This window comes from Centroberyx affinis, unplaced genomic scaffold (assembly GCF_046629955.1).
Source record: "Centroberyx affinis isolate AG114_WGS23_722 - 3 ecotype Tasmania unplaced genomic scaffold, CSIRO-AGI_Caff_v1 ptg003528l_1, whole genome shotgun sequence".
NCBI classification, from domain to species: Eukaryota; Metazoa; Chordata; class Actinopteri; order Beryciformes; family Berycidae; genus Centroberyx; species Centroberyx affinis.
Genome location: NW_027281472.1, coordinates 240282 through 252687, shown reverse-complemented (window position 1 = coordinate 252687; position 12406 = coordinate 240282). Strand labels below are relative to the sequence as shown.

General features: G+C 43.3%; 1 protein-coding gene across 2 annotated transcripts in view; it reads right to left on the bottom strand.

Annotated features, from left to right (window-relative positions):
* Positions 1 to 12012, bottom strand: part of triob (trio Rho guanine nucleotide exchange factor b) — an 84006-nt gene extending 71994 nt beyond the window's left edge. For both annotated transcript variants that reach the window (XM_071539862.1, XM_071539863.1), the window contains exons 1-6: positions 11928 to 12012; positions 10089 to 10203; positions 6512 to 6704; positions 5000 to 5104; positions 3850 to 4314; positions 1835 to 1957 (exon numbers count right to left, since the gene is read on the bottom strand). In XM_071539862.1, the coding sequence (XP_071395963.1) occupies positions 1835 to 1957; positions 3850 to 4314; positions 5000 to 5104; positions 6512 to 6704; positions 10089 to 10203; positions 11928 to 11982 (1056 nt within the window). In that variant the 5' untranslated portion in view covers positions 11983 to 12012. The remainder of the gene's footprint in view (positions 1 to 1834; positions 1958 to 3849; positions 4315 to 4999; positions 5105 to 6511; positions 6705 to 10088; positions 10204 to 11927) is intronic.
* Between the last annotated feature and the right edge of the window lie 394 nt (positions 12013 to 12406).

Below are 12406 nucleotides of genomic sequence, written 5' to 3'. Positions count from 1 at the left end.
ATGCGCACTAACTGGCTGGCTTACTGGACACACAGCGGCCTCGTTTTCTCTTGCCAGGTCACATGGGCATCAGAGATGATGGGAGGTGACAGGATGAGGAGGCGAGGGGGCACGGAAGGAAGCGCAGTGTGGCCCCGGATTAGGGAGAGGATGCTTAAGGAGGGGAAAGAGGTAGGAGCGAAGAGCTGCGAGGCTGGGGCTAGTGGCTGAGGGTCAGACTTGGGTCAAATTGCAAAGCAGGCATTTCCAGCTTCAACCTTGAGGTTCTTTGAGTTTCCATCGGGTAAATCTGAGATGGCAAAAACACTAAAACAGACCTGGATTAATAGTTTAAAACGAAAGAGCGACCGATCCATTTCCCTGTTGGTCTGGTTCATTTTGGCAGTGGGGAAGACTGGGCACCAACAAACCATCATGGTGTTTGCTTCTGTTACATGATTAAGTGATGGAGGCAGCATTAAATCAACCTCACTTCACTTTACTAAATAGATGCATCACCCTCTTCCCCTCTCTCTGCACATGCATGTTCATACACAGACATAAATCCGTTGTTTAAAACAGTTGATCAGCTGCCTCAATCTCTTCTATGGAGAATACAGTAACATCAGGCTAGCTGGCTTGCTATTGAATGTTAGTGACTAAACTGGGACATATTTCATATGGACATAGAGGCACAACAATCTGCTTTATTAGAAAATGTGATTTTATCTGTTTTCTTATGATCCTGTATTGCTATACATCGTCAAGTAACAAGTAAGTTCTTCCGCTGTGTGATATGTAAATTTAACCTATTTGCATAGGGTTAGTTTTAACCTGCATGGAGTACCGGATGGGGGAATTTTACCACATCAGAATAACTGAGATAATGTCGGATATGTCATCAATCACTAATCACTAAAAAAGTATTCATAGTATTGAAATTATGTCACATGCATTTCCAGCTCATTGGCTGTGGCTGTCATGTGATTATAATCACCGGTTATTTTCCTACCAAGAACTGTCTTTGAACACTTCCACGTGACTGCCTACGCTTTCTGACACGCTGACATCATCAGTGAAGAGCAGCTGATCGCCTGCGGCTCAACAGGCAGAGCATAACACTGCCAGGGTTAGGGATACAGTTCTCAGTAGAGCTACCCAAACTAAAAAAAATGTGTGTACTCATGGTGCTTCTAAAACTCGATGAATAAAATTGTCTACAGAATGGCGTCATACTGTATATTCCTATGCATCATGAAGAAGCATAGGGGCAGGGAGGGCAGCGGAGAGACTGGGGAAAAGATGGTGCACAGCCACAGCAGGGTGATGTGATAAGACGTGACAGGGTAAGGGGAGTAAGGCGGAGTGTGGATTGCGGCAGGCGGACTAACAAACCGACAAACAGGAGAGCAGTTTCTAGCGAGCGGGGTCGTGAAGGGTCAAAGGTTTCGATGAGAATTGGCAGAGCGTTGAGGGCAGAACAGGGTAAGACAGAGGAACAACTGGAGGAGCCGATATTCATGGCCTCCTTCGCTACACTCGGGACTGCGGCAGGGCTTCGCGGACGACAGCAAAGGTGCAGGAGGGCAGGGAGGAGCGCGGAGCGGGGCAGCAGAGGGCAGTACACAGCTACGGGAGGGGCAGGAAGGCAATAGGGGTCAATTAACGGGAACAGAGTGGAGGCAGAGTGGAGGCAAAGTGGAAAGCGGCTGAATAATGTGAGAGACGGTGACGGGACAGAAAACATGCACACTGCCCGAGGGGAAAGGATGGCTTGGGATAAAGGCAGTGAAAAAGAAGAGGTGTGTGTGTGTGTGTGTGTGTGTGTGAGACAGTTACAAAGACATTATCCTACCATGCAGTTCATAGCGAAGTGGTTGTGCTGGGTCTGCAGCTCGACGGCGTGCTGGTGGTTCCCTCCGATCTCCGTGTAGCTGGTCAGGAAAAGGCCCTTGTTGTGCATGATCCAGTCGAACATCTGCACGCAAAACAGTGGAAGAAAATTCAAACATGATCACACACATAGGCGGTGATGGTAGTTTTATAGACTATAGTAAGTGCAAAGCAGGTACTACAAAATAAAAGCGTCTTTCCAAAATGTGATATATGACTCCTCCTATTAGAAAATGATAGCTGACATGATCTTTCCAAACAGAATTTTTTAATCAGATTCTTCAAATAGCTTTACCCCACCCCCACCCCACCCCCCCCACCCCCCCCACCCCCACAGCTCCTTTTCACACAACAGCAGTGAGAATAAGAGAGGGCCTGTTGTTTGGTGTTTGTAATTAACCTAGACCTGTCATCAGTCATTTCTCCACTGAATTCTAGGGGCAAGTCATCCTGTCGTTCCTCCCTAATGAGTGGGAACCACAACAAAAGAATGTAACTCCGTATGTGTGTGTGTGTGTGTGTGTGTGTGTAGTGTGCACCGGGCTTGCACCCTCATTTATCTGTCATTGTGTTCTCTCTCTGTCTCTCTCTCTACATGGTTAGTGTATGTGCGAGGTGTGTGTAATTGCAGCTTTGAGGGACTGTCAAACACGTTTCCATAGCAGGCCTCTCCATTTGCCTCTAGCTCTGTGCTATTCATACAGCTACATTCACCAGCTCCAGACACGCACCATCACACTCTCATGTAACACTGGGGACACGCACAGAAACACACACCCATACACACACACTCATATATGCTCTCTCTTTCATACACACATACGCACAGAGCACAGATAATATTTGATAATGATGTGTTGCCTGGTTGAGCGGGATGTGTTATCATGGTGTGCACCGTTAACTGTATCTGAATATACGCCTATGTCAAGTTTTGCACTCCACACATTATGCTCTATTAAGAGCTGAAATATTAACAAAAAAAAATAAAAAAAATGAAATTGCAATATGAACTTCTGCAATTTCCAAATTGCAGAGGCTGCAATTAATGCTAAAGAGAGAGAGGTGTCCAAACTGGACTTCTTAACAAGGTGGTTTAGTTCTCTGGGTAATACTTGGTCCATGAATCAAGTATAAGTAGAAGTATAGTATTTCATCATATTCAAAATCAGTAAATCCTGGACACTGACTTTTTTTTTTTTTTTCAACAAAATCACTTTTCTTTACACAGTTTTAAAGTTCTAAAAAATGAATGAAAATAAAAACTTTTGATGAAATGAATCACAGTTTAGAGCACAATATTCTGTCAAATAGTCGCTATTCGGTTTTTTGTCAATATCTTTCAGCCATAGCTCTATTTATACCTGTTTATTATTAACCACATACATGTTGTAAATGATAGATATAAATAGGGCCTTACAAATATAGGAATTTTAGGTCTGATACTGATGTTGATAATATATCTGTAAATGACTATTTCAGAGCTAGCTTGGAGCTAGACATCTCACAAAACAACTCTAAAATCTGCCACAACAAAAAAAAAGATTACTTTACAACATACGCAAATCATTCTATAACATTAACAAAAAGCTTTTAAAATGATTAAAAAAAAACCCTCTTCTATCCACAGGTAGTTGCCAACATGAGAGGTTATCTGTGGTGATATTATACATCATCATAATAATATAATGTTCTTTCAACACGGGCCAGCAGTGTCAGTGTGCCAATGAATCTGTTAAGCCTTCCTATACGTACACAGCCTCACTAATCTGGCCTGCGTGGGGATGAAAGTTGATCTGAGGATTTAAACGTCTGGATTATTGTAATATTTTCAAATACCCGGCTAAGGCTGGCAGGCATGCATGCTCACACATTAGATTAGCCCCCGTGCAGTTTGAAACGCTTGGATGTGTTAAGAAGTAAACTGCACCACTTAGAATAGAGACTTAGAATAGAATAGAATAGAATAGAACCTCTAACCTTCTCGGCGTCCTGTTCAAACAGGCGCAGCTGGAAACACTGGTCCAGCTTCAGCTTCCTCATGTGCCACAGCTGCTGCAGGTGCTGGCGCGTCCCGTGCAACTTATCCAACAAACCCGTCACTTTGGCCCCCAGGTTGTGTGCGTCGGCGTGCGTGTGGAACCCGTGATGGTGGTCGTTGGAATCGCCGCTAGCTCCCACCGCGCGATTCCCGTACTCTCCGCCGCCCCCGCCCCCGGCAGTCTGGAGCTGTAGCCTCTGCAGCAGCCTTCGCCCCTGGGCGTCCAGCTCCTCCACGGACGCCTTGGTGGCCCGTTTCTTCAGCGCGGCGTGGTCCTCCATGAGGCGCCGGGCCCCCTCCAGGTCGCGCGGGAGGTCGCGCTGGGACAGGGTCTCCTGCAGCTCCTCGAGGCGAGCCAGGGCCCGCGCCGCGTCGCCGGCGAAGGTCTCGAATGAGAGCCGCACCTGAAGCGAAAGTTAAAAGTGACATGGATTGAACAAAGTGGAAATACTTTTGAATTTAACTGAATAAAGCAGTGGTTCTCAACGTGCGGTCCAGGGACCACCAGGGGTCCTTGAGGGGGTTCCAGGGGTTCCCAAGCAAATGGATGAATTGTTAAAATTCAGCATTATTATTATTATTTAAGTTAACACAATTAGAGAATGTAGAGGAATGACTGGTTTGACCATAGCTTCACTGTTATCTCTCTACCTACAATACAGATAGTCATGGAATTCTGGACAAAATCATATCTAACAATAAAAATATTCTCAGATTTGGGTCTGAGAGACAAAATCTCATCAAATGAGGGTCCGTGGCTCTAATGTGGACTAAATTAGGAGTCCTTGATATGAAAAAGGTTGGGAATCACCACTGGAATAAAGTAGGCCTACTGATGAATGACAATGCTTGAATGCTGATAAAATATTGTTCTGCTCAGAAGATCTGTGGCGTTTTCTTAATCAAGAGAAGGAAGGCCACACCAAAAATCAAAGTTCCCTAAAATTGCTTCAAATTTGATAAGAAAAGAAGTTATAATCAACATGATTAGATAAGTATTTCTTCTAACAGGTGTGCTGCCTCCTGTCTAACTTCTGAGCCAACAGCAGGAAGAAAGGATAAAACAAAAAAAGGAGAAGGCGGGCGCACCTCAATCCAGTCGTCATGGTTGTACTCCAAGCTGCCTTCGAAGTCCGCCGTCAGCTGGGAGGGGTCCACCACCTTGGACAGACCCTCTAAAGAAACCATCACCGTCTAGTGTGGGGGTGTGGAGGAAGGAAAGAGAGAGGGAGGGAGGGAGGATGGCAGAGAACAGAAGAGAAGGAAGAGAAGGAAGAATTAGGTAGAAGAAGAGGTGAGTAGGAGAACAGAGGAAAGGAGTGAGGGAGATTGAGAATAGATAAAGGGAAGATAATGGGAGGGAGAGAAAGATAAAGACCATCATCATCATCATCATCATCATCATCATCATCACCACCACCATATTCCAAGCCAATCAAATCTCAATTTGTCAAAATATTTCCCAGAACAGCCACCGTTAAACCCAGATTATGAGAGGAATGTGCAGAGCCACTGGTCGCACATGTCCGCTGTTTAGATAGGTGGGGTGAAAAAAAAAAACATTCCAGACATTTCGAGCAGCATTCATGTTATCATTAATAAGACAGAATACGCATGGATATAAACTCTGGGGAAGGGAAAACAGAAACGGCTGAGGTTCACTTCAGCAAAGGACACAGAACAAAAAGGCACAATAAATGGTGAGATGTGGGGCTGGGCTCAATTGATTTTGAGCTTTTAGTCAGTTTAAATTTAAAATTTTCCTGTACCTGAATTTCAACTAAATAGTGAACTGCTCCTTGCCATGGTGAGATGAAAGTCTTAACATTATCCTGTATCCTGCTGTACTTTTTAGCTCTTTTTTTAACCAGGCAAGTTGACTATGCATACACACAAATTCACCACAACAGGGGTAAATGTGTAGTAGGAGTGGGGGAGTAGTTGCAGGGTGTGAACCTACACACACACACACACACACACACACACACACACACACGGACACAGACACTCTCACCAGGGAGATGCTCAATAAAACTATAATCCTGTACTAATGAGCAATTCAATGGTAGTTGTTGAGGGAGGACACAGCAGATCCAGATCAAACCAGCGATCTTCTGATCATGACCGCCTCCCACTCACATACATGTGTTTTACATCAGAAAGACCCAGGCGGCTTGTCCGAAACCAACTCGCTACTGTTGGGATGAAGCGCTTCGCCGTGTCCTATATATCCTGTTTCCATAGTAACTGGGTCAGGACTAAATATACCAGCACCACATGCCCACACGGGACAGAGCGGTTCCACTGTCACCAAGCAGCAGTCCAATTAGAGCTGATAAATTAGGACTGATGGCTAAGCTAAACTAACGACAGCTCCAATAATCTAAAAGCAAATTGTTCATCTTGTACTACACACATATAATGAACACTATAATTATCCCTAAGTTATACAGTCTCTCAGCTACAAACAGTACAACCAACCATAACAACTATATTCTCAAAAGAGATTCCAATGCAAATAGATCATGTACAACATCAACAACAACAAAACGAGCTAGAAAAGGAGAAATGACTGCAGTAAAAATATGCAGCGTCACCCACCTCGAATTCGAACTTGGAGCTGCCGAAGTTGGTCCTCTGCTTCTGCCAGAAGTTGTCCGGTTTGATGATGAGGGCGACGTGGATGCACGAAGGGAAAGACTCCTGGAGGATCTTCAGCAGAGGCTTGATGCTGTCCCACTTAGAACCACGCATGTCCACGATGACCGTGAAGCCATGTCTGGCCACCTCCTCACTGGAGGACAGGTGACACAGGGACAAAGAGGTCAGCTAATCTGATCTAATTTTAAAAAAGGGTTTTAATGAGTTAACATGAAAACATTATATGACATGTAAACAACTGAAGAGTTTTGTTCCAAAATTAGATATCCACCGAAAAAACATGACACACATTTCCCATATTGACTGATGGGATGGAAGTTAAGCACATTATGGGTTAGTATTTAAGTTAGCAGTCATCTTAAAAAAATATTATAAGATATATATATATATATTGTTTTTAGGACAGAATTATTTATGCTTTTCAACTATTGCCTGATGAATTTCAGGAGACTTTTTTTTTTCAAAATGGATATATAGCATTTTGGAATTAAACTCTTCAAATGTGACAACAACAAAAAAAATCTGTGCAATCAAATGGAATGATACATTTCACAGATGAAAAACGAATAAACAAACCCGAGTGAGCTAAAAGTAACTACCTCAAGCTTTTGAATGACATCATTATCATTACCTATGCAGCAGAAGCAGAGAAACCATAAAATAACAACAAAAGCCCCCTTTGTAAAAAAGCCAATTCTATAAAGGGCCTGCTACATCTGTAAGGGCGCCAAAATGAACAACAACACATTCAAATCAAAATATGCCATGCAAATCTCCTCAGCAGTGCATCTGGGGAGGAAAAAAAGAAATAGTTAAAACATTCAACCGTTGAAATTTCCACTGCTGCTTACCAGGAGTCATGGTGCTGTGTAAGTCCATAAAAGGTTGTTTCTCAGTGTTAAAGGCTTTAATCTGAATGTGTCTAGGCTAGGAGACAGAAACAGACGCAGGCCCTCCTGCACTAACTCACTCTGACCTCACTCTCTGAAAACAGACCGGCAGCCAAATGGCTAGAGAAAAACAGAGTGTGTGGAGAGAGAGAGAGAGAGAGGGGAGAGAGAGAGGGGGAGGGAGGGAGAGAGAGAGAGAGAGAGAGAGCGAGAGAGAGAGAGGGAGGGAGGGTTAGAGGAAAAAACAGTAGAGAGAAAAAAGGGGGGAAGAGAGAGGGAATAAAGGCAGAGAGAAAACAAGCGGAAGAAGAGAAGCTGACCTCCTTCTGAGTTAGCGCCACTCACACTTCTTTTCTTCTTCTCAGTCTGAAAACTGGACAGCCGCTCACCCCTAACGGATCTTTTATCCTCTCTAGTCTCACCTCTCAACACATTTGCCAAAGAGCTGTCAGCCTCCAGAGTCTTTTCACACAAATTGCAACTAGTCACACTAAGTGCTGATTCACTTCTTTTATGGCTAGGCCACCTTATACTACAGAGCCAAGCACAAACCACAATCCCAAATGGTAAAAAAAAAAAAGAAATTCAGAATATGGGATGAATAGAGATATGTTTCAAAATATACAAAAATGGCTGAAAAAGGTATTTCTACAAGCACATGGAATTCATTCAAAATGTATATATATATGATGCTGTCAACAGTGCATGAGAAGAAAATGCATTTTTAGTGTTCAAAATATATTCTGAATATACAGTCTATTTCAAATGAATTCTGTCAGTATGGGCCAGAATAGTGGTGGGCGATATAGTCAAACTTTTATATCAGGATATTTTTAGAATTTTGGACAGTAATGGTATCATGGTACAGCCATTTTTTTCTGGTAATTCAGTTTGAAAAATGGTTTATGTTAAAGAAAATGCCTATTTTTGGCTAAAAGTGTAAACAAACCAGTTGATTGAATATTTGGCAATTATTTATTTAAAATATTAAATAAATAAATGGCACTTCTAAAACTGACAATAGAATTCTGCTACTTTATGTCAAATTTCAATCTCCAGGTGTCAACAAATCAGTCTGGTGTCAGGTTGCTCCTTCGTCATACTGACAATGTTGAGTTTCGTCTTGTCTTAATCCCGAAGGAGAATGAATACTGAACATGAACCAGTTTCATTGACCCTGGTCTGTACTCTGAACTGACCACCAACTGTTGCACAAAGTCGCACAGCAAAGCACAGCACCACACCTTGCAACTCCTCCACTGCATTATCATTTAGTCTAGGTGATCCCAAACTTCTTTTCATTTCATAGACCAGTGAATCGACACACATTAGGCCGAGGACACCCATTAGAAAACATTTTGTTCCAGGGAAACCCATCTGAGCAATAGTTTGTTGTTGGATATGATTTTGAATCGCAAACTCCCTATACTGTAGGATGGGAGAAAATAGAGGAAAATAAAGTCATGATCAAAACAGTCATTCGTAAACATTCTCTCATTACGCTCACTACTGTTGAATCAAACGTTAGCAAAATGTGAGTATTCCTCCGTTTCCCTCGTGGAACCCCTTCAAGGAGCAAAAAAACCCGATTTAGACCGCCTCTCGCCTCGAGGCGAATCCCAAACTCTACAGCGAAAAAAAGAAAGCAGCCGTTAGCACAACACAGGGGAGAACAGAGGAGAACAGAGGAGCGCGAGCCTCCCTCTAAACTAATAAGCCTGACTCCAGAGCAGCTCCGCCTGCAGCTAGGTGTTAAATGTGAGGGAAGGGCGCTTCAAGACCCCAAAATCCAAACTACAGAGCGCAGCAGAATGCAACTCAACACAACAACATCCTGTGGCTGTGTGCAGATTCTTAACTCTACCAGAGAGAGGAGAAAGAGAAAGAGAAAGAGAAAGAGAAAGAGAAAGAGAAAGAGAAAGAGAAAGAGGAGGAGGAGGAGGAGGAGGAGGAGGAGGAGGAGGTGGTGTTGGTCTGGGAATACTTAACACTACGTTAAATTAGAACTGACCCACTCTAAGCACACAGCATCACCAGCAGAGAGAGGCAGGGGGTGGAGAGAGAGACTAAATAAGGATGCTAAGTAACCTACATAAGAGAGTAGTAGCTTGTTCTAAACAGTTAGGAGGCAATGACAGAGCAGAAAAAGAGAAGAGAGGGATGGAGAGAGGGAGAGAGAAACAGAGAGAAAGAGAGAGAGAGGGGCAGAGGAAGAGAAAGGGGTTGAGTCTTCACAGAGAATGCTAAATGAAACCATCCTGGCTCTAATCTGTAGCCCCAGGCCTCTGCTTCAGTGTTTTTGTCTAAAATCCAAGCTAGGTGGGAAAGTTTGACATAGAGAGAGTGAAGAGTTGTGTGTGTGTGTGTGTGTGTGTGTGTGTGTGTGTGTGTGTGTGTGTGTGTGTGTGTGTGTGTATGTGCATGTGCATGTGTGCGAGTGTGCATGTCTAAGAGGCCAAGAGGTGGAGTCTGTTTCAAATTAAACCAGGATCAAGAGGAGGGTCTGAGCATCTGAGTGTGTGTGTGTGCCCAGTTGTGCATGTGTATGTAATCTCCACAGAAAACCTTCTGAGCATGCCTGTGTCTGTGTCTGTGTGTGTCTATGCATCAGCGGGTGCGTCTCCTACCTGGGGATAGTAGCCAGGTAGGCTATGAGCCTGCGCAGGTCCTCGGGTCGTATTCTGTCATGGTTGCTCCGTGCTGGGAAGGTGAGGACGGGGCCTCCGCGTCTGTCTCTGCCACCTGGGGGTAGAAATCAAACGCACCCCGGTGAGAGAGAGAGAGAGAGAGAGAGAGAGAGAGAGAGAGTTATTACACAGGTAGTTGCCATGCTGAGAATTCCCAAAAGCATGGCTAGGAATACATTAGGCTTGGGCCGATATTCGGTAATATCGAATATCGCGATATTTTGTGAATATTGCGATATTTTCCACAACATCGAATATACAAGTTACAGGAGACACAAAGAGAGCTGATGCAAGCAAGAGGCGAAGGAGCAGAGGTGTTAATAACATTATATTATTTCTGTATATATGAAATTCTGCCTTTATTATTGTATCTTTTTCCCCATCTCTCTCACGTATCTTACTTTCCATGTACATGTCTTTTTAACTACATGTTTTCTCTTTCGATAATCCTGTATGTTTACGTACCAACAAACTGAACTAAACCAAACATAGCACCTGGCCTGCATACATAGAGGTTATTCTCTGTCTTTCATATGAAGTGAAATAAGGACAGCATACCACCACAAAGTCTTCTGTGACACCACCAGCTGATTGCTATGGGTGCAGTCACAGACTGTGGGATATGTCTGCAGTTAGTCATGACTATATGCGTCCAAGTGAGGAGTTAAGGGTCAAATGAGGTTCATGATGACAAGACCGGCAACAGTTTGCCAGTCATACTGCGGTAACAAACACCACTGACTACAAATATGACGGGAGTTTCTCACTGCCCCCTCTCTTGTGGAGACCAGACCTCACATAGACACACACACACACACCCTCACTCACACACTCACTCATTCTCAGACGCGGTTACAATCATGGCTGTGGCCAGTTGAAGCTGAGGAATTAAGGGTCAGGTCAGGACCATGACAGGTCAGAAATGGTGCTTTGAAGGGCAAGAACTGAGTGCACATGAACGCCCCGACGAATCACCACTGGGGAAATTGGAATCTTCGACCAAATGCTACCCAAGCTGCCAAGTTGTGACATTTAGGGGACACACAGTAAGTGCTGCCATTTGATACTGTCATGTCTCTCAAACACAAGAGAACACAAGCTTCCATTTTGTTATTTCGGATTAAACCGTGAGGACGGCTTTTGAGCTCTTGAACGCACTCGAAGGCAACAGCGGCAGAACTGTTCTAGTACTTCATGCCGAAACAACATGGATGTCTTTCAAAGTGGCTGACACTCAAGTGCGCATATTGTATGTGATTAAATTCTCCACCTTCTTTTGGGTTGTCTCGATGATGAATATGCTTTGTCAGTATCCTGCAGGAACAGATAGTTAAGATTCTCTCCCGCGTGTAGAAATGCTTTATGACCTTGGGAAAAGGCCTAATGGGAAAATCAACCAACTGTTTCCTAATTCCCCAAAACTCGACTTTTTACGACATACAAGGACAATGGATACAGAGATACAGTGGCTCCTTCAGACAAGACAAGGAAAGAGAAAGGCTTGACGTGTTAAGAAGCTTATCTAAGACTATGACTCATTCAGAAATGCTTTCCAAATTCCTAATTCTTCTGTTTAAAGTCCATTTCTACAACACATTCCTACATTTTAAACATTTATCATTTTTTATAAAACACTCCATCTCAAAAAGTATTACATACTTATCTCCCTTACACCTCTTCTGCATTGAAAAGCAGTTTAAAAGGCAGTTTTGAATAAATTTGACCGTATCATATCATATCTCATATCCTATTGATGATATGTAATTGTGGAAATCTGACCTGAAAGAAAGGCGACCTTCTCCTTGAGGATGGGAAGCACGTCAATGGCCTTCATATCCTCATTGCGATGAAACCCTGAAACACAGAGAAGCACAGACAGAGCGGTCAGCGACAAAAATCCTGAAACGGATAGAGAGACATGCAGACGGACGAAGAGAAAGACAGAAAGACAAACAGGCCGTCGATCAGCAAGAGTTCAAAAAGTTCACAAACTATTCTAGCAGAGCAATAACATGTTTACTAAGCGCTGAGTTGATCATCATTGGAATGTCTGCTGATAATGCTTCATGTTAAATTAATCCAACATGCTATATATCCAGATGAACTCTTCAGTCATCAACAGTATTAATCAAACAGTTTAATAAAGACTATATGTCAGTAATCTCTCTAGACAAGATGCCACCAAAAATCAGTTGAAAGTGAAAACAAGCAATTTTTCCCAGAGTTTTGGGGATTAAACACAGCATTGTCTACAGTGT